The sequence below is a fragment of the Mugil cephalus genome, chromosome 10 (assembly GCF_022458985.1).
Source record: "Mugil cephalus isolate CIBA_MC_2020 chromosome 10, CIBA_Mcephalus_1.1, whole genome shotgun sequence".
Classification (NCBI taxonomy): Eukaryota; Metazoa; Chordata; class Actinopteri; order Mugiliformes; family Mugilidae; genus Mugil; species Mugil cephalus.
The window spans coordinates 7,688,260-7,708,891 of NC_061779.1; the positions used below are offsets into that span (position 1 = coordinate 7,688,260).

A 20,632-nucleotide genomic window follows, 5' to 3' on the forward strand; every position below is an offset into this window, starting at 1 on the left:
CCTTTATTTAAATGCACACATTAGAAATGTCCGTTGTGGGTTTTAATTGGACGACAAGATGCATTGTTGGCCAATAAATGTAAAGAACACAATTTCCATACCAAAACAACTAACATAAAAACTACACGTAGTAGCTTTTTTTTTGATAAATAAGGTATATAGGTGACATTTACACTCTTCTATTTCCACATATGTCAGATTTATATATGAGGTCCCTCCATAATGATGCTCCTCTTTGCCTCACTGTTTGGAAACAGCAGACAAAGGTCAGGAGGCGGCGTTCCCAGTGTAGGACAACGTTTCATTTCTAACTGCAGTCACAGATATTTCAGGAGGCCCAGAGTGTAAAGCTATCCATGTGCATGAACCCAGGTAGTCGAGTCAGTGTGTGAGCATGCCGAATCGTATTTCACGTAATGGCCATAATGTGCAAAAATAGTCTTAGTGGAAACCAGTGAATCGAGAAGTCGTCTTCAAGAAAAAGGAGTCAAAACATGCATAATGTTCTCAGCAGAGGCAGGTTTCTTCTTTTTTTTTTCTTTTCTTTTTTTAGCACGCCACAGAGAGTGAAGCTGCAGACATGTTAAGTGACAAGTGTACCCTGTGATGTGCATCTAGTTCATCTACTTACCGCTGGATGTCTTTACGTCGACAATAAATGAAGATCAGCGGAGAGCAGCCCTTGCGCTCAGGAATGTAAGATCTGTTCTGTCTTCGTTACTTTGGCATGAAGCAGAACGGACGAGAATGCTGCGCCGCTTATTGATGTCACCTTAAAGGATTCCTGAGTACCAAAGTCCAAAATGCTAAGATACTTATCTCTTGCAGCCATTCGAAACAGTAAACATGCTGAGTTGCCCTGCAATGCTTTAATTTAGAGGTATGAATTGTCACAGAAGGACAAATAAGGGTATTTCCTAAAATGTGAAACTATTGCTTTGTCTTTGGTTATTTAATGTGCATAAGTCAATTAGTGCACCTGGTAACATATTTTGTTTGGAAGGAACATATCTGAGGGGTTTTGGTGTAGTTTTTTTTTTTTTTTTTCCTATTTCCTGTTTCATTTTCAACAATGGCGACTGAAACTTTGGGCTAAATTTCACCGAAGACGAGTCATACAGATGTTTGTATCTCCGAACCACCTCGGTGAACCTTTCCCCAATGTGTTCCATCTTTATTGATCGAAAACAATGAATTGGAGGATGGCAGAGATGGAGAAGCATCCGGAAATCAAGCCGACCAATCTTACGTTCTGTGTTGACATGACACGTAGTTCTATTTCTGGGGGTCTGCATGGTCTAAACTGCCTATCAGTCTCTTGCATCTTTAATTATCCTATACCTTCGACCCCTCTCATCCCATTCCCTACCTTTCCTCTCCTAACCTGGTCAAAATGAACTTGGTTGTACCTGCTGAGGTGTGGTTGTATTAGTGATGAATAAATTAGCGGTAGAGACCATCGCTGCTTTTGTACTAGCCTATAAATGTGGTTAGTTCTGCTGTAAAGTTAGACATTTTACCATGGATTGTGAGAAGTTATTAGTACAGTCTGTACATGGGAAAGGTCATCAGACGTTGCCCAAATATTGTCCAAATGCCCAGATGTCTTCTCATCCTGCCATTTAATCACCAGTCACACAAAGTACTCCAACTGCAGAATCATCATCCGACGTCCTCCAAAGTTTGTACCTCAGTACCAAACTTGCCAAATCCGAAGTTTGTAAACTTTTCTGCATACAATGCCTACCCTTGTGTTTTTTTTATTCCCCACCAAGTCATTGTTTGTTCCTCCCTTGTGTATATTCCCGTCTTTTGCCAGTTTGTCTGTTGACTCCCTTATGTTGCTGCTTGAGTTTTTTTTTTTTTTTTTTTTTTCCCGGTTCCTAGCTGGTATTTCCCAGTGTTTCCTTCCTGATTCTTTGTATCTTTGGCTCCCCTTAGTTTTATTTGGCTTTATCCTGCTGTAATGCCTTGTGTTTGTTGCCTTTTGCCTTTTGTTTATAAAGTGTTAAAGACCTTCCTCCTTGGGTGCCCTGTGCTTGGATCCCACCATTTCTGTTAGGAAACCTTAAACCTAACATCTCTGGGGTTTGCCTATTGGTCTCCCTGGTGACTAGCTGCAGCACAAGTCATAAGCTCCACCCCCTCCATGTTAGTGGATGGGACTTGGCTCAAACTAAAACACTAATACACGTCAAATATTTCAAGTAAGTTTCAGTCATTATTAATATAATATTGATGCATATTCAAGTATCCATTTCTCTGAGAAGTTTCATTTTAGTTTGTTATTTGACCCTATAGAGGATGTGACATAATGGCAACCACTAGTTGCCATGCCAACCACTCTGCGAAGGAGTCCCGTAGGGGTGTGAGAGTTGGAAAAAAATTATTAAATAAAAAAGTACAGTCTATAATCCAACATGTTCTTATAACTGGTAGAGGTAAAGAAAAGTGTAGGATTAATTACATGAAAACGTGAAGTGGGAATGCACTGTCCATATTTATATACAGTCTATAAGACTGAGTCACTTTTGGAGCCAGCCTCAAGTGGACATTAGAAGTAACAGGAAGTACAACGTCACTATGGAAACGAGACATTCTGATGACACATGACCACTGTCTGTGTTGTACTCTATTTGGATCAAATTGGATGCTTTAATTTGTAATTATGAGAAAAAATCTCTAATTTATGTTTTTCTTTGTGAGAAACACTTGGCTGCGCACTACACACTTGTGTGTACAGCCTTGTGTTCACACTGAAGAGGTCCAGATAGTTAAGGACAAACACGAACACTTGTGAAAGTAATGTCTGTTGCAAGGACGCGGTCAAAATTGTCTAAAATGTAAGAGTAGCTGCTACAAATACAACACAAAGACCCGGCCACAAAATACTTGGAAGCGTGCAACCTTAAACAGTGTTGAAAAAGCAGTGAGAGTGAGTGCTCAATGTAGAATTTTTATTCAGTGACTTTTCCTTACAGCTTATCTCTTTTTAAACCCATAAAGATTGAATATTAGAAAATAACATGAACAATTAATCAGTCAGCACCAGTTTATGGATTTTCTATAAAGGTAGCAAAACCTACTACACATAGACGGATTTAAGGGTATACAGTAACAAAACACAAATACCTGTAAAAAGAGCATAATGGTGAGATGGGCAAGGAAAGACGAGAAAAGAGGAAGATAAGCCGACGCAAATAAGACGACAGACAGTCAAGGATAAATACAGAAAAGCTTCATTAACATCCTTTTAAAAGCGGAAAACGATACGTCTGCATCGTTTGAAAAGACTCTCGACTCTATGCACCGATGCACAATACAGAGCGTTGGTTATTGTCCACAGTAAAATGCAAGGATGTGATGAGGATGTGCACAGACCTTTTTTTAAAAAAAATAAAATAAAAAAAAACTTTCAGCCCTGGAAAAGTTCATCCTTCATCAATGATCCCAGATGTTCGGATCTCCATTGTGTTTGATTCAAAGCCTCCAAACAGCCTTGACACATGAGCGTTTTTTCTCCTTTCTTTTTTTTTCTAAAAAATTTAAATCTCAACTTCACATTTAATGGAATTTAATGTATGTATGAGTCAGAGGACCCGTACATGATGTTGCTTTTAGCCTTGCTGTTTTGTGTGCCTCTGTCACGCAAAAGAATTCAATAAAATCTCTGCATGCTGTTGCTGCAAACAAACAAGCCCACAAGCCCAGGGACGAGTGACATGACGAGAAGAAGGTTCACTTTAATCAGCAACAATAAAGCGTGTCATGCAGATAAATGATTGATTCAACAAGCTCATTCATACCACGGTGAAATAGCTGATCCCTCTTCACAGCAGCGAACGCAGGAAACAAACACAACGGTGAGAAAAAAGACAATCAAGTTAAATATCTTCATACATTTTTTTTCTGCACACGTGTCCGTCTGAGTGAGTTTAACTCAGAACGTGACACGATGCCGTTTTCGTTAATTCAAATAACACAGCATGTGTTCGAGTCAGCCTGTGCACGTTATTCCTCGCCCCGTGAAACCAAGTTTCATCAGTCTATGAGAAAAAGCTTCGCGGGAAGATTTTCAGACGATTTATTTAGTTGTTTGCCTCACGCATTTATCAAAACACATTTGTCCTGACGTCTTAAATCAAACCAGATGAGCACAAACGGCTTCATTCATATTAAAAGAACGTAACACAACCACGTTAGATACAGAGAACAACCAAAAAAGAGACGGTACACTATCACAGGGCCTCCAGCCAGAGGGTCTCCCTACATGACCTCGCTTCTGTTTCAGGTTTTTGTGCTGTTAAAAGGGAGTTTTTCCTTAGTGTTTCCTCTAAGGGTTCAGGCAAATGTGAAACCAAAGCAAGTAGAGCTCCCCCTGGTGACTGGAGGCTGTAGTGTAGGTCATAAGCTCCGCCTCCTCCATGTTAGCGGAAGATGCACAGTTGTCCGTCCAACTAACCAGGTGTGGCATTAATGTACTAGGCTAAACAGTAGGGTTGAGACAAACCAAACCCAGCTCAAGGAGCTACCTACGGTGATGGTAGTCATCTCGTATCAAATTTGCATTTGAATATGCTGCCGACAGCCAACAGCACAAACGCTTTGCATCTGCATGGCAGGAAATAGGTCTTCCAATTTGAATTTTGAACTTGTTTTGCTTTACCGTTGTCATTTTCTTTTTGCGCTCTGATTGTCTAAGCTGAACAACCAACCAGAGTGAATCTCTCTGACCGTCTCGTCCAGCCACCGAATTGGCTAAAACGTCACCATCAGGGGTTTAACTAGTGGCTCCTCCACGTGTGTCACAGTGCTTCTTTTTCACAGGAAGAGGAATAACGTAGATAAAATGTGAAATAGAAAACGTGAAAGCTTTAAAAGTAGCACTTGCCAGGCATATATGAGCGAATATTTACACATGTGTCCATTATATACATTAAAATTAATAATTGTATCAGCACTATACACAGTGATGAGATCTTGTCAGTCTGTGTTTCTTGTCATGAAACAAGTGACTTGACTCTCTGTATTAAGAAATGACTTTTTGTGGGGTGTTGTATTAATGAAGGCATTTCAGTTCATTTGAATATTCCCTTCTGTATTTGTAATACATTCATGGGGAAAAGTAGAAATAATATCTATCATTGCCTTCCTCAAGTTTCACAAAATACAGGTGTACGCGGGTCCCTAGAATTCTTATCTTGTACTTTCCGAAGTTTTTAGTCTCCCGTAATTTCTTTTTTGTCTTATCAGTAATTAAAATGAGAAGGAAGTTTGACGTATGAGCCTGATGAGAGCGCTTCCGTCTATCTGTCTGTCTTTTCTCTAGTATGAAAATGTCTTAAAAGATTAATCCCAGTTAATTTACTAATTTCTCCACCTTTGTTGTGGAGATTCAGGGAATCAAGGAGTCACAGTCTCTGGGGCTGAGAACAGCTTCCAGAAAGTGTCTCTTAAAAGTATGTGCAGCCCTTTAGAAATTTATACATTTCTGCTTAAAAATGATTCAAAACGTCAGTGGATTTTCACACAAGTCCTGACAGTGGAAAAATATTAGACTGGTGTGTTTGTTTATTCGGGAAAATGAGCCAATATTACATATCAGTGAGTTGGAGATGTTGTTCCAAGTTAATTTCAAGGCCAAATTAGTATCCATCTGTTGAAAAGTGTATCAGATGGCGGTCAGCGTCTCATTTTGTTAAAAAGTAAATCTGGGATTTGTCTCAGCCTGATTTTGTTGGAAGTGTGTGATGCCACGGACAAAGGAGCGTTCTGGCGATCCCAGACTAAAGGCGCTTTTATGGTACTGCAGGACTTTGACGCCGTAACCTACGCACGTAGCCAGCGTCGGTGCGAGCCATTTGGTTTTGTGTCTTCATCTGTCTGGCTCGCTCTCTGAGACAAAACACCACCCAAACACTGGTTGGTGATGTGTCTTTTTGCCAGTTGGGTTAATTTTCCGACTTCACGTTCCACTTCCCGCTTCACTTTCAAACAACACGAGACGTACAAATGTCTGTATCTCCAAACCTCCTCAGTTAAACTTAGTAATTCTTTATTGATCCAAAACAATAAATTCAAACATTTATTTAGTAGTTACATTTCTGGGGAGGATACGGCGCTAGGCCCTGAGAAGGCTTTGTGTAGATGTCTGCATTGTCGCCGCAGCCTCTCCACCAACTTTATGCAGAAACACAAACCGCCTATAAGAGTTGGTGTTGCTCATCAGGCTGGAAAAGGTTGTTGGAATCAACAAATCCACAGTCAGGCAGATTGAGAACAAATCTCTTGTTGTAGAAGGACCCAGTGCAAGCAATTTATGCCAGGAAACCCACTGACATGTCAGAACTGAAGCAGTTCTATATTCAGAAACGAGCAAAATTCCTCCAAGACACTGTAGATGACACGTAATGGAAATATTTAGCTGCTGTCTCTGCAGCATACCTGAATATATAAATGCACAAGTATGTATATACAGTATATTCATTTGGATTCTCTTGGTCTACGTTCAGGACTTGAGTGAAAATGCATCAGTTTTATGCAGAAATGACAATAATTCCCAGGGGCGCAAATACCTTTAAAGCGATATTGCATGTGTTAATGTGTGATGTGTGAAGTCTAGAAAGCACGCCTGCATCTCTCCTTTGTTAGACAACTTCTCATCTAAGTCTTGAAAAGAAAGCAAATAAGTGTCGCTGAGCTCCTCTCTGTTTAACGTCACTGAACTGGTTCTGATGCGCTGACGTTAATCACTGTGAACAACTGATTTCTAAGAGGATTAGCACAAAGACAAAACTGTCACCTTCTACTCTGTATTATAGCTAATGATACACCAGCGAGAAAAGATAACTGCTTTACTCTGAAGCTCAAAACTGAGAGAAATGTTTGTGTAAAGAGTGAAATATTAAGGTTTTTTTTTTATACTTGAAGGATATTTAGGTCTGGCAGGCAGCTTCATTTTTGTGTTTTTAATCACAATGATTAAATCCCCAGATACGTTAAGCTCTGGTGCTTTTCAAATCAAATGAACAAAAAAATGAATAATAACTAAAAAAAAAATAGACATACACACACACAATAGGGTAAAGTTAACAAAATTAGCAAAAGTTGGCAGACCGTGGCAGCTCGGGCTTAATTGTGATTCGTGCACACTTTAAAATCTCCCAGTGACTTGATGAGTTTCGTTAAAACTAACATAAAAGTGCGGGTGCTAGTAGTAGTAGTGTGAAAATAAGGCTTGTGCGGGGGATGTAATAAGCATCTGTTGACCTTACAGTTATGTGGCATTCAGCTTAACCATAAGACAAAAAGGACAAATCTACATCAGCTACTTCAAAACAAGCCTAATAACAAAGTGCATTTGGTGCTCGGCAGGTTTTTATTTATCTTTATATCTGATGAGAAATAAATCTTAAAGTAAGACACTGATGCAGGTAGGCGGACGACTCTCTGTTGCTGTACGGTTAGTATTTCTGCAGCCTGGTGTTCCCTGTTGGCCGAAGATCGATTGAACTCTGCAATGTCAAGTGGATAGTAAGTGTTCCTGCAGGTCAGAGTAGCCTCCACTCAAATGTCATATGTGGTCTGATTGTTAAACGCTGAAAATAAATGAATTAAAGATCTGTAGGGATTCACGTTTGATTAACAAAAAAAAAACAAAAAAAAGGAAAGAAAGAACATAAAGAAATGGCATCATCTCCAGATGTAAAGTGCCACTAATAGGACAATGATATATCGGTGTTTCTGACGGTTTCTCTTTCTCCTGCCATCATTTCTGTTCCAATTGAAACTATTTGTCAGAGCTGCTGCTACTGGAGGCGGAGAGATGTACAAAAGCCTCAGATGCAGCGCTGGAAAATAATTCCTGCTCTGCTCCGATCAATAATGTTACATTTACACCGCGGTGTTATTGAGAACCAACTCTGAAATCGGATTTGTTCATACAGCATAACTTCTCATAAAAGAGATTTCATGAGTTTTTCCTCTGTGTTTCGGAGCAACTCTGTGCAGAAATTGAACTACTTCTATTCCCATAAAACAACGCCAGCTCGTAATGACTCATCTCACTGTGCTGTAGGTGTGGATTTACACGAACGCGCATCCAGCCCGAGTGTCCTGTGCAGGGTCGTGTTTCTAGTCGACTCAGATTTAGTATCTTATCTGAGCTCCGTGGAGACACTTCTGAAACTGCTGCACCTTAGTGAATCAGCCGCGGAGGCCTCTAATTGCTAATTCTGTCAGTTTAATTAAAGTTCAAAACTACGGCAGCCTCTTTAAACCATTCAAGCATAACTCCGGTTGAAGTCCCTTAAGTAAAAAGAAAAAGAAGAAGAACAGGAAGCAGCTTTGGGCTGATTGGGCTTCTTTTCTGCTTTGATTTTATTTTCTGCCGAATTGTATCAACCAGGGTAAAAAAAAAAAAAGTTTCAGCTTCAGTGTGACATGAAAACACAGGTTGAGAAAACTGCTTTTGACATTTAAACTAAATGACTCTTGGTTCAACCCTGTAGGTCTATTTCACAAAGTTGCCAGTGGCGAAGGTAGTCGGGCTCTTTCAGCTCTTGAGGTGAAACACATCTCTCTCTGGAACTCTTTGTCTAATACATTTTTATTTATTTCCATCCTCTCCTAAAGTTAGTGCAAGGCTGTGGCCTTTGGGGATTTTCTGCTTCTGCAAAAACTTGGCTTTTAAAGTCAGCCCTGGCTTTGATTCTATTTTATTTTATTTATATTTTCTTGAAGAACAAAAGGGAAAAAGAAAAAAAAAACATATATCCTAAAGCCCCCTTGTGTAAGACGCACTCGCTGCTAGACAAGTGGATCCAATCTTCAGCTAGGCACAACTGTGTTTGTTTTCCAGGTGTGCTCATCTCTCGCTGGCTGTCTCTAATCTGATAGTGTTTCTGATCCTGCGCCAGACAGAAACAACTGTTACCTGCAACCATTTAGAATAACAATCAGTTTCATCAGGCCTGCAGGGCCAAGCTTCGACTGCGGGAGCATGAAATCCAGTTGGCAATGTGAGTGGCTTGTGATTATGACTGGAGAACACGCTGGTCCGATACTGTAGGACTACAACACGGGCTGCCAAGGAAGAGCCTCGGGAGATTTCATACCTGGGGAAGCACCAGATGAAAAACAAGCCCGGTACACTTCAGCTCAGAGAGCTCAGGTTTTCTTCACTTCATTATTGGAAGTTATTATAAGTTGATAAAGCTGATTCTTTTGTTCATGTGTGAGTCTAATCGTTTTAAAACTCCACATGACTAATTTGAGAACTGCTTGTATCCATCATTCTCCATCTTTCTACAGCTTTGCAGATGTTCCTTCATGGGTTTTAATCAGTCCTGTACAATCATCCTGTTTGACAGTAATGTTCAGTAGCAGGTATTGTAATTGATGGAGCAGTCACTGTCAGTTTGATGACTCTCACATTCCCTCAGATGATGTTCATCAAAGCCAGCTAAAGAGTGTCTAGTGCTCTAGTGTTAATTTGAAGCAAAGAAACTAGTAAAATAAAACCCAGTTTATAATGTCGTATGCATATTAGCTAATAACATCTAAGGACTTTAACCTCCTGAGACCTGAACTTTTATTTGGCATGCAGGTTTAATTTCTCCAAGGTATTATTGATAAGTAGGACCTCAGACGTCTGAAAATTAAGCATCATCTTTGAACAGGAAGGAGCAATTTTTGAAAAAACAATGTCCTCATATGTGGACACCGGGATTATTTCATTATTTATATTATGATAGTCAAAAGTCACCAATGTGTGACAAAATATAAAACAGTTTATTTTAATACCTGAACATGGCTGAGCAAAACCAGAATTGCAAACTATGAAGTCCAAACGTCCTCAAACAAGTACCTGCTAATTAGAAACAATTGCCTAACTTGTTAAATTTGCACGTCATATCAAGCTTGATCAAAAGCATGATAAATAGGTTTTAACCTTTGACTAAGACTTAAGTGTCCACTAATGAGGACAATGGGTCTAAATGAAGCTAAAGAGGCTGAAATAAAACCTAAAACTTAATGCCTGCACATAAAGACGCAGGGTCTCATGAGGTTAAGAAGATGTAGATTAACAGTTAGAAAACTGGACTTTAGGACTGGAGGGACATTGGTTCGAATCTCCTCAGCAGTTGCAGGTGAAGTGCCACGGTGTTTAACTGCTAAACTGTTCCCTGGGTGAAGCTTGTGTGGCTGCCCAACGCTCCAAGTGTGTGGAAAAACAATCGTGAGTGGTAAAGAACATTTACATTTTGGTTCACATTTACGGAGACAAGATGTTAACCATGGAAGTCTTTGGTCCATTTTCTAGTGATTCCAAATTACGGGAGTATTTGTACTCCTGTAAAATATTAAGCGAGGATTCCTGACTGGAATTAAGAAGGAATTGTCTCATATAACCACACGGACAGAGAATAGTTTACGATTGTATTATATTTCATTTTAGACTGATAGCTTAGTTTCCATGAAGCGGCTTTGTATGAGGATCTATGGGAGGAGTATTACCTACAGTAGATGGTGGTCAGCTTGGAGAAGCAGACAGGAGTATTAGCTCAGAAGCTGAGCGATGAACTACTCACTGGGGAAACGTATTTTTAGCCACCTAAAACGATCATGTTAAACGTGAGCTATATTTAGACTCTTATTACTGCTTTACCGTGCCATTAGACAGAACATTTCCAATGGGTAACTGAAACGTTGTATTGATCTATGCTCTCTTAGCCACGTCTCTCCTGCCATCAGACTCTATTGAGAACAACAGTAATTTAACTTAGCAGAACACAGACGTTGCAGGGCTACAGTTTCTTCTATCCTTTGGTTTCTTTGTAGTATTTTATGACTTATATGCATTAAAAAACTCACACAGAGACAAGGAACTTGCGTTTTGCAACGTGAAATCGCTGAACTTGGAAGATTCAGCTTTAGTCTCATTAGAAAAGATTAATCTGACGACCAGGTGAAGTGTAATATTCAAAATATGGCGAAAATTTAAACTGAGGTGGGCTTTGTTTGAGCTTCTGTGCTGTTACTCATCTCAGTTTTATAGAAGCTTTGTATTGGCACAAAGCTGCAGCAAAATGCATTTTTAGCCACCTAGATCAATCGACATACACTTGAGCTATATGTAGAATATTATAACTGCTTTACCATTAGACAGACCATTTCCAATGGGTAACTGAAACCGTTACATTGATCTATAGCCATCTCTCTCCTGCCCCCAGACTCCATTGAGAAAAACAGCAATTTAACCTAGCAGCATATGACGTTTGCAGGGCTACAGCTGCCTCAAGCTATAGGTTCATGAGTGACTTTTTTGTTTGACTTGTGAATAGATTTGTTCAAAAACTTGCACATGCTTTAGTCGATGGAGTCTGGAGGCTAAGAAGCCGTTAGAAACGTTTCTCTGATGAGCAGGTGAAGCAGTAAAACTCAAAATATGGCATGCGCTTGAATTAAGGTGGTGCTTGTTTGACCTTCTGTGCTGTAACTCATGACTGCTTCTTCAAACTGGAGGCGTGGCAATCTATTTTAGGTAAAATGCTAAATATGAATGAGTACAACCCTACTTACAAAAAAAAACAAAACAGAATTACCTCTTGAAAACGACTGCACAAAATGAATCATGCCAGAGCTCCTTTGTTGCAAAATATAAATGTTTCAGGAGAAGTGGATGTTGGACTCAAAGATGGTGTCTGGTTGCTGAAATTAAAATAGTTTGTCTAGAAAAACACTGGATCTGTGATGGGCATGAACTTGCAAATTTAAAGAAAAATGTCTAATTTCAATCATGTTCACAGGCAACATGATCTCAGTGCACCCTCTTCTTCTACAGGTCTTTAGTAGATGCAGATGGAAGCGTCCATTAACGCACATTTTCTTTTGCCAGTTTTTTTGGAGGGGGGGAGTTGATGTGAGCTTCGACATTGGCAGTGCTCAGAGACCAGAACTTTTTTTTTATGTCAATCCACTGGAGACCTAAGAGAGAACTAAGGCTTAGTGAGAAATGTTGGATTTTTCCATTTATCAGATGGTCGATCAAGTGAAGCCCATTAATCAGGGAGTTTAACTGGAACTGGTTGGGGCATCTGGCCTCTTCACCACTTCAAGTTCTATCAAACAGGACTCCTTTTATTATATCTCTCTTATATACAGACACGGAGACAGGCTCTCCCTGAAACCAACACATGCAAGCTCATACTAGATAGATTTAGAAGGAGCGACAGATGACATGAGGCTGCTGTACGCATCTGTTTAACTATGTATGTGTTTGCAGGCGTGTTTGTACAGTGGCTGTGTATCTCTGCATGGATTTTTGTGTGTGTTTCGAACAGAGAGGCTAATTAAAAGGCAGAGAATATGCATGAAACGACACAGGCAGTTTAGAGATACATTATCAAAAAGACTGTCGGGCCTCGCAACATGCAGTTAGAAATATTCAACCCCTGGCAGAGCAGAGGAGGAAGAAGAAGGAGTGGAAAGTCTATGGATGTGTGGAGGAGGAAAAAATAAAAATACACAAAGTTTTTTTTTTAATCTATTCACACTAGTCCCATTTCTTGAGGGGAGTTATATCCAAAACAACAAGAGCAGTAGCAGAGGAGACAGGAACAGGGGAAGGTGGAGGCTGCTGGCCAGGTGATTGGCGTGCCCTCTTAGAGACTCCTGGTTGATCTCCTCCTTGTTCGGGGAGACTGAAGGTGCTGGGTGGATGTCGCGGTTGGAGCACATGTCGTAAAGGTTTCCGGAGAACTGCATCTTCTTGGATTCCTGGCGGAGAGACTCCCAGACCGCCGCCGCTTCGTCTGGACATCCAGCCATCGCCACGTTAGCGCAATCGTGGAACTCGTCCCATGACCTGCAAACGGAGATGTGAGGAAACCAAAATCAGAATAGAATATAGAATAGAATATGGCTTTAATGAAATTGCAATAGAATAAAAATGTTATTGCGCAGCGTCTTTTTTCATATTGTCCCATGGTTGTCGGTGTGATTTGTTTAGTGACTGGATGGCTCTCGGGAAGAAACTTTTCATGACCCTGTGTGTGTTTTGATGGCTCTGTACCGCCTGCCTGAGGGCATGAGGTCACGGATGATTCTATGACAAATGGTGTGTTACAGTATATACTGTGAACATACCAGTAGTGGGCCATCAGGGCCTGCAAAGCCTCCTCTGCTGTGCATTTTTTTAATTAGCAGGGAGTTCGGTGGTGTTAGGTCATTCTCTCAAGATGGCAACAACCAGAGACACCACACTGAGCTTTAAAGCCACTCAGGTGACCTCCAGAAGGTTTGGCAGTCTTCATAAACACTGCCTGATTTTGCCAGGCATAAGATCAGAACATCTCAATGCACAGATTCTGCTTGCACATGACATCAGTGTACGTCTTTGTGCTTCTCTATATATCACCACAATTCAGACAACTGAATGTGCAATAACTTATCATGACAAATAGACAATTGTTTTTGCAGCACGACTTATCTTATCACTCTTTTTGTATTATCAAACATTGCTCCTCCACATATCCGTCGTACAGCATCTACCCAAAGGATGCTCCAAAAGGTTGAAGACTCCCCCCATCTACCAATCCATAAAGATATTGCCAACCCAATAAACATCTGGTGACAGACCCCACACAACAGGTCCCTGGCACCGAGCTTTCAAGGAGACAGTGGGCAGCTATAAATAGATGTAGGACTGAACATGGTCCGTGCTTGGCCAGCCTTCACAGAGCCCTAGCCCACTATGTACTCATAGAGAGGAGCAGACAATGGAACACATCATCGAAGTGTACCCTTTCCAGAGGATGAGAGGAGGATTAGCCGCCCTTCACTCAGCCAACCAGGAGGTAACAACTTGGCTGAAGGATTCTGCATTCGCTATATAAATGAATAAAATCAATTTAATGCAGACTGAAATATATATATATAAATGTATGGTACCCAGGAGCTGAATCCTAGACATATGAATCTCATGATGCCACATGTTTTTAAAGGCAAATCTTAAAAACTGCTTGAGGGTCTGTTGGATCCCTGCAAATTCAAAAGACATTCATGATCCCCAGATGAGATGAAATAACTTTGGTGATCCTTTTTCATCTCTAGTGTGCTTTAGCCTTTGACTAATTACCTTCAAATAATAATGAGGTCTCTGTGTGTTTTAGGAAATGGATGATAACACAGCTAAGCATTAACATAATGGCTTTGTCAGTTACCCCATTAGCATGCTGACATTAGCATTTAGCTGGGAGCACCCCTGGAGCCTACAGTAGTGCTCCATTCAAATCATGTTGGATGGAAACTTCCAAGTTAGCGTGGATGAAAGACATCTTCATCTGTCAGGCAGCAACGAATATTTGAAAATGGATGTATGTGGACGGCTGAGTTGTTTCCTGATGAGCTGACTCTCCTGCGTTGTTGATGGGTTGTTTGGTTTCCCCATTGTACAAGACTGTGCATTCCTCCTTGCAGTTTTGATGCTGATGCTGCAGAAACAGGATGTGGGATCATGATGGCTACCAGTTGCCATGCCAACAGATCCAAAAACTCCTTGTAGCTGGTGCAGGTAGAGCAGAGTGCAGTATTAATTAAACAAAAATGCAAGTGTGGGCGGGTGGACGCCCACAAGGAAGTGGGCATGCATTGTCCATACTTATAGAGGTTATGCACTGAAGTCACTGCTGCCCGGGGCCACAGCCCCCTGAGTGGCAAAAACATGGTGAAATGTATCTGTAAATACAGCGAGACCAGAAAAATGTGGATTTATCAGATCAAATTAAGGACAACTGGACAACTGGAATCCATATGAATCAGTTGGAAAAGTGGATTAGCCTTCTCTTTTTTCTTTGGCAGTAGGAGATATCTGTAAAAAATATATCTCAGACTGCTTTTCAAATCTGTTGTTACAGTCAATCGTACAACTGCTCTTCCTCATTTTTTAAATTAATTTTTAATTTTTAAATTCATTTCGATACTATTAAAGCCATTGATTGAAAGTAATGCCGCTAATCTCCGTGCTCAACTGTTGTTGCCACTCACTGGCCATAACCACGGAGACTTTGCTTGCTGTGACGTCATGTGCATACCCTCTATATGTGGTTTATGGTTTTACAGTGTCACAGAACCACTAGCAAGCTTCAGAACAGGGGTGTCAAAAATCTGGCCAGTGGGCCAAAACCGGTCCAGAAAGAGTCCAATTTTAAATTAAAAGTAGCTCCACTTTCCACCAGAGATCACACTGTTTTAGTCATAACACAACACTGAGACACAGAACTAAACAGCAGACAGTAGCAATGCGCTTATTTTTCTTAAGTAATTTCAAGTTGCTCATAAAATGTTTTGTAAATGGATAGTTCATGAAATTAAAAAAAATATAATATACCTCCTTTTATTAAAACATTTACTGAACTAAAATCAGAATAGCTTTTCAACTCAACATCTAAATATCTGATTTTCCCTCCAGAACCCTCCAAAATTTTCATTCCCTTTGCTTTTTAACATAATAAACTCATGAAACCCGACACGTGTCATGCTTTAAGTATGAAGAAGTCAAGCCAATCATCTGCAGATCATCCTGACTGACTCGAGCATGCTTGAATGATTTAACTAATGAACATCTGAACAGGCAGCCCCCAAAATAGCTGATGGAGATGCGGGTGACAGTGAAGCATTAGTCCTTTCACTGAGTAAATCAAACTCAATCTGTTTGTTTGCACCCTTGACTTCCTCTGGTAGTTGCCAAGAGACCATCTGCTGATCTTTGCCACTCTGAGAGCAAAGGTTGTGCTGTGGGCTAGACTGAAACGTGGAAAAGCCTTCATTAATTCAAGGAATGGAGCTGGGTGTTTGTCGGATCACTGCTGTGTTTTATCCGTCATTTCAAATACTTCTTTAGACATACTGAGAAGGGGACAAAACATAGGCATAGGCAGCATACAAGACAAGAGGTAGGCGGGGAGGAGGAGGCATAAAAGGAGTAATATCATGCAACAACGATGTCTGAAAACTTATTTTCTTAGTAAAACCCTGCAATAAAATTTGTTCCAACAACCTTCAAGCTCCACATCCACAGCCGAGTCTGTCTGACTGTAATTGGCTGCTAATTCTTCCTCTAATCACGGATGTGTTGGCTTAAACTGTCTCTGCAGAGAGTTCAGCAAAACAAGCGAGACGAGGAGGGCTGGTGGAGAAAGCAGAAGCAGATGACTGTTCAAAAAAATCTGCCACAGAGACACTCCAATGCTGAAAAACATGAGTGTTTTTATAATTATTACCAACACAAGCTCGTCCACATGCAGCATTCAGACTTTCATAACTGGAGAGACACGTTTTAGTTCATATCATGCAGCCAGTTACCCGGGATGATGGTGTTTCTGCCAATTATTTTTGAAGTGTGCAAGTCAAAAGCTATTTTGTTTTTGGCCCCTGGTGTTTGGTGGCGGTATAGGTCATGAAATCACACTAAAATATAAAAAAAGACTAAAAAAAAATACAACAAAAATATAATTTCTGACTTTCTAACTTAAATTTTTCCAGTGTTGCGTATTTTCAAGTTTTGGATTTAGTATTCAATGCTATTAAATGGTGTGTGTTGTCTTGATTGGAAACGTAGCACCTGTCGGCCCTGTCCTTGGTAATAGTACGTTTAAAGGCAGCTCCCTTCACTGTCCTTCTGCATTAAACTACACTAAATGAACCTCATTCAAAAGCTCAATAAGCAGGAATCTGCTCACACATTCTGTCTCTATCCCTCCACGTTCAATTTGGACTATTTCTGCGACTTAGGGTTATCTCTTCCTACACTGCCAAAATCCCATCACTCTCAATTTCAGCATTGCTGCTCTGTTCCAACTATCTGTTTGCCCACATACTCTGAGTCCGGGCCGACTCAACTGAAGTCAACCTGTCTGCCGGTTCTGTCCATGTATACTATCTTCATCTGAGACGTCACTGTATGTGGTCAAAATATTCATTCTAACAAGCTGCTGTTATTTCAGAACCGAAAGAAGCAACTTGCGTAAGTGGACAAACTTGTCCAGTGGCTTTAGGCTGGCTTTAGATTTGCAGTGATCTGGATGAGTGAGAATCTCCACAGACTCTTCATGATTTTGTTAAGTTTTTCCAAATGTAACTCCTTATTTAACTGATATTTTGAGAGGGCATTTGCAGCATTTACTGGATTAATCATTTGTGTTGTTAGTAGTGACAGCACCGACCAGACCAGATATTGTGACCACCTTCCTAATATTGTGTAGGTCGCCCTTGTGCCTCCGAAACAGTTGTGCCTCATCAGAGAATGGACATGGGCCTTCTCACAGTGTCCTGTGGTGTCAGGTAGCAGAATGTTGTTAGTGGGGGTCTTTGGGTCCCATTGGTTGAGGAGATTATCCCACAGATACTTGATCAGTTTGAGATCTGGTGAATTTAAAGGTCAGGTCAACACCTTGTGATGTTATTCATGTCTTTTGAGTTGATCCTAAACTGTTTTGTTTTTTGCTTTGTGTCTGTGCCAGGCTGCATCCTGATGGGGATGGCTCCTGCCATCAAGCAGCATCATTGTTATGGGGTGGGGGTGCCTGATCTGGTCTAGGTGCTACATGTGTAAGTAACATCTACACCAATGAATACCAGGTCCAAAATCCCAGCAGAACAATGAATTGCCACAAGATGGTTGATGTTATTTACTTCTCCTGTAAGTGGTTTTAATGTGAATAGACCTCTTGAGTTCACTGAGATTTAAAGAGAATTCATTGGGTACTTCCAAGAAAAGTCCCAACCTCATCACTAGGTGACAGAGACCTTTCTCTTACCCAGGCTCCTTTAGAAACAATGATCTTTGGACATAGTTGGGACGTAACCTGTACACATAAACATAAAACTACCGTAGTCTCCACAAAACTGCTGTGATTGGATGTGCTTGCATTTTGAATGGCAACGACCACACAACAATGATCTTGCCTCTTTATAAATTTAACATTAGCCCTTACGACAGCAGGACGGGGCTCCCCCCAATGCCTCTGCACGACTGTGTTTTTGCGTCCCTGGCTTTTGTCCAGGACTTAAACTCTTCGATGGTCCAACTCAGACAAAAACAGCTGCAGCAGGAGGACGACTGCTTACCTGCTGCTGAGGGAGGAGCAGCTGAAGGAGGGGAGGGCGAGAGCGATGGCAGCATCTGGCCATCGTCTATGTTTGAGTGTGTGCAGGACGTGGAAAAGCACAAAGTCGGAAAGAGAAGGCGCGATGTGTAGAGGTGTTTTCGTGTGTTTGTGTACGGGTCTTTGTGTCCTCCTGAAGTGTTTGTGTGGACATAAGAGAGCTCACAGTCACAGGTGGTGCAGAGGCAGCAGAAACAGAGTGAGGACCTTGACAGACAAGCAGCTGCGTTAACAATCATAAAAAACTCCCGGGAGGATTTCCGTTCCGCTGCTAACATCCTGCTGCTGACATCCGAAAACCTCCAAACCACAACTCTGAGCTTAATTTTTGTTGAATTTTATTTCCCCAATATGGTCATCTGGGTGATTCAACTCCTGACATGTGGGGGAGCCTATAACACACTGCTGCTTCAGGTGATTTGAGAAGACAAAATTAGAGCGAGAGGGTAGGATGGAGGAGAGGTATTAGAGAAAACAACAAAAAGCTTTCAAAAACTATAAATATAAATACACAAATTGGGTGTATATTATGTATTATGAGCAGAATTATCAGCCGAACAGAACAAGAAAATTTTACTTGTCAAGACTTCCCAAAACAAGTTAAAAATATCTAACCTCAATAGACCAACAAACTCCTTAAATTAGTGTATTCTCACTGATAACAAGGACAATTTTATTCACTCAAGAAATATATCAAAACTATTTTCTCAAGTTATACTAAAAACTACTTCATGTTTTGAAACATGACTAATCACTAATAAAAACCAAGTAGAAAGTAACGCTGTGCAACAATGAAATCTATATTCTTGATCAATATGTTGTGATCTGCAGATATGTATAGCCTGTATAAAAACAAGCTCAACACCGTCAATAGCATTTAATAGTACTCCACAGCAATCCTTCTCTGTGTACTGCAGCTAAAGGTCTAATAACAAATAATTGATGTGCAGCCTCCTTTTGGTGAAGTTTGGCGAAGTTGTTAGTTGTTGTTAGTTCATATCCAGAGGATTTAAACCATTCCTATGCGACCATTGGTGTTAGCCCTTTCAGATGCATTTTTTTTTTTTTTTTTGTAAAGATCAAATTAAGGACAACTGGACTTGACAATGATCCATACGAACTAGTATGGATTTGGAAAAGCGGATTAGCCTCGATTTCAGTTAGTTAGTTTTAGGTCATTTCAGTTATGATGAATGTATCTAAATGAAAGATGCTAACACTAGGAGCTTTACAATACTGAAGCATACAACCAGATGTTAAAAGGATGACAAGGAGTGATTGCACATTGCATAGGGAGCAGCATAGCAAAATGCCCCTTTTTCCCACTGTTGTGAATACTCGAGTGTCAGTCAGTGTAAGAAAGTCAGACGATCGTTCTTTATCAGGTAGTTTCCTAGGTAGGATGGGATCACACCAAGGTTGTTGTATTTCAGGACTAACATGTTACAGTAATATGGCCTTCAACTTCAGTGAAGTATTTCCATAAACTTGATGCTGATAGTTTCCTGCAATGACCCACTGGACTTCACACACTTGTCTTCTAGTAGGCGTCCATTCTGTTATTGTCATGTGATCGGTGAGTAGTTGACTTCATGCTTAAAGCACATTTAAGTAAAAGAAAATGGAGAACAGAGAACTTCTTGTGAAATTTCTTTAGCTAATCTAAATGAAAAAAGAAGGAACTGACGTAGATTTGCGAGTGCAACCCATCTACTGGGATCTTTCAAGTGTCTTTCAAACCGTTTACCCAAGCGTCATTGTCAGAAAATAACTCAACATGGATGTAAAAAAAAAAACTTAATTGTCAGAATAAGTGGCTATATATTTTTACATCCTGCAGAAACCAAAGAAAGCAAATCAGCGTGACTATTCTGTCCAAGGTTGATGTATTAAAAGGTAAAAAGTAAAAAAAAAAAAAAATCTGTCGCAGCCTCTGAGCTCCAGCGAGTTGCGCGAACTGAAAAGCAGCAAAGGAATAAAAAGAATTCAGCTATTCTTGGTTGAGGAGTTTGACAAATCTTTCATATTAAAACCAACACACTTCAGCTGCAGTGGCCTTCAGCGGGGGTAACAGGGTTGACATGCTTCGAGAAGGTTTCCTTCACTTTGTAGAAGAGAAAAAAAAATGTTTTTCTATTTTCCACTCGCGCATGAATTGATCTATATTTTGCTGCTGCGGTATCTAAGCAGCACTATTAAGTTCTAAAAGACTATCCTGATACATGTTATAAAATGAATTTCATGTGAAATGTATAAACAGCAAAGCCTTTTGACAACCTCCATACATTTTTATTTATTTTTATATATATTCTGCAGCAAAAAGAAAGGGAAAAAAATGTGAAAACATGTGACACACAAATCTACTTTTTTGTCACCTTAAATCAGAATACTATGGCCTCTTTGTTTGGCGCCAGCTCCAATCCTAACTGCTTCTCCACGAATGAAGTGACTTTAAACTGAGGCCA

At 40.3% G+C, this 20,632-nt stretch overlaps 1 protein-coding gene across 1 annotated transcript in view; it reads right to left on the reverse strand.

Annotated features, from left to right (window-relative positions):
* Positions 1–6,034: 6,034 nt before the first annotated feature.
* nrn1la (neuritin 1-like a) overlaps positions 6,035–20,632 on the reverse strand; it is an 87,959-nt gene continuing 73,361 nt past the window's right edge. The window contains exon 3 of the mRNA XM_047595339.1: positions 6,035–12,868. Within this exon, the coding sequence (XP_047451295.1) occupies positions 12,580–12,868 (289 nt within the window). The 3' untranslated portion in view covers positions 6,035–12,579. The remainder of the gene's footprint in view (positions 12,869–20,632) is intronic.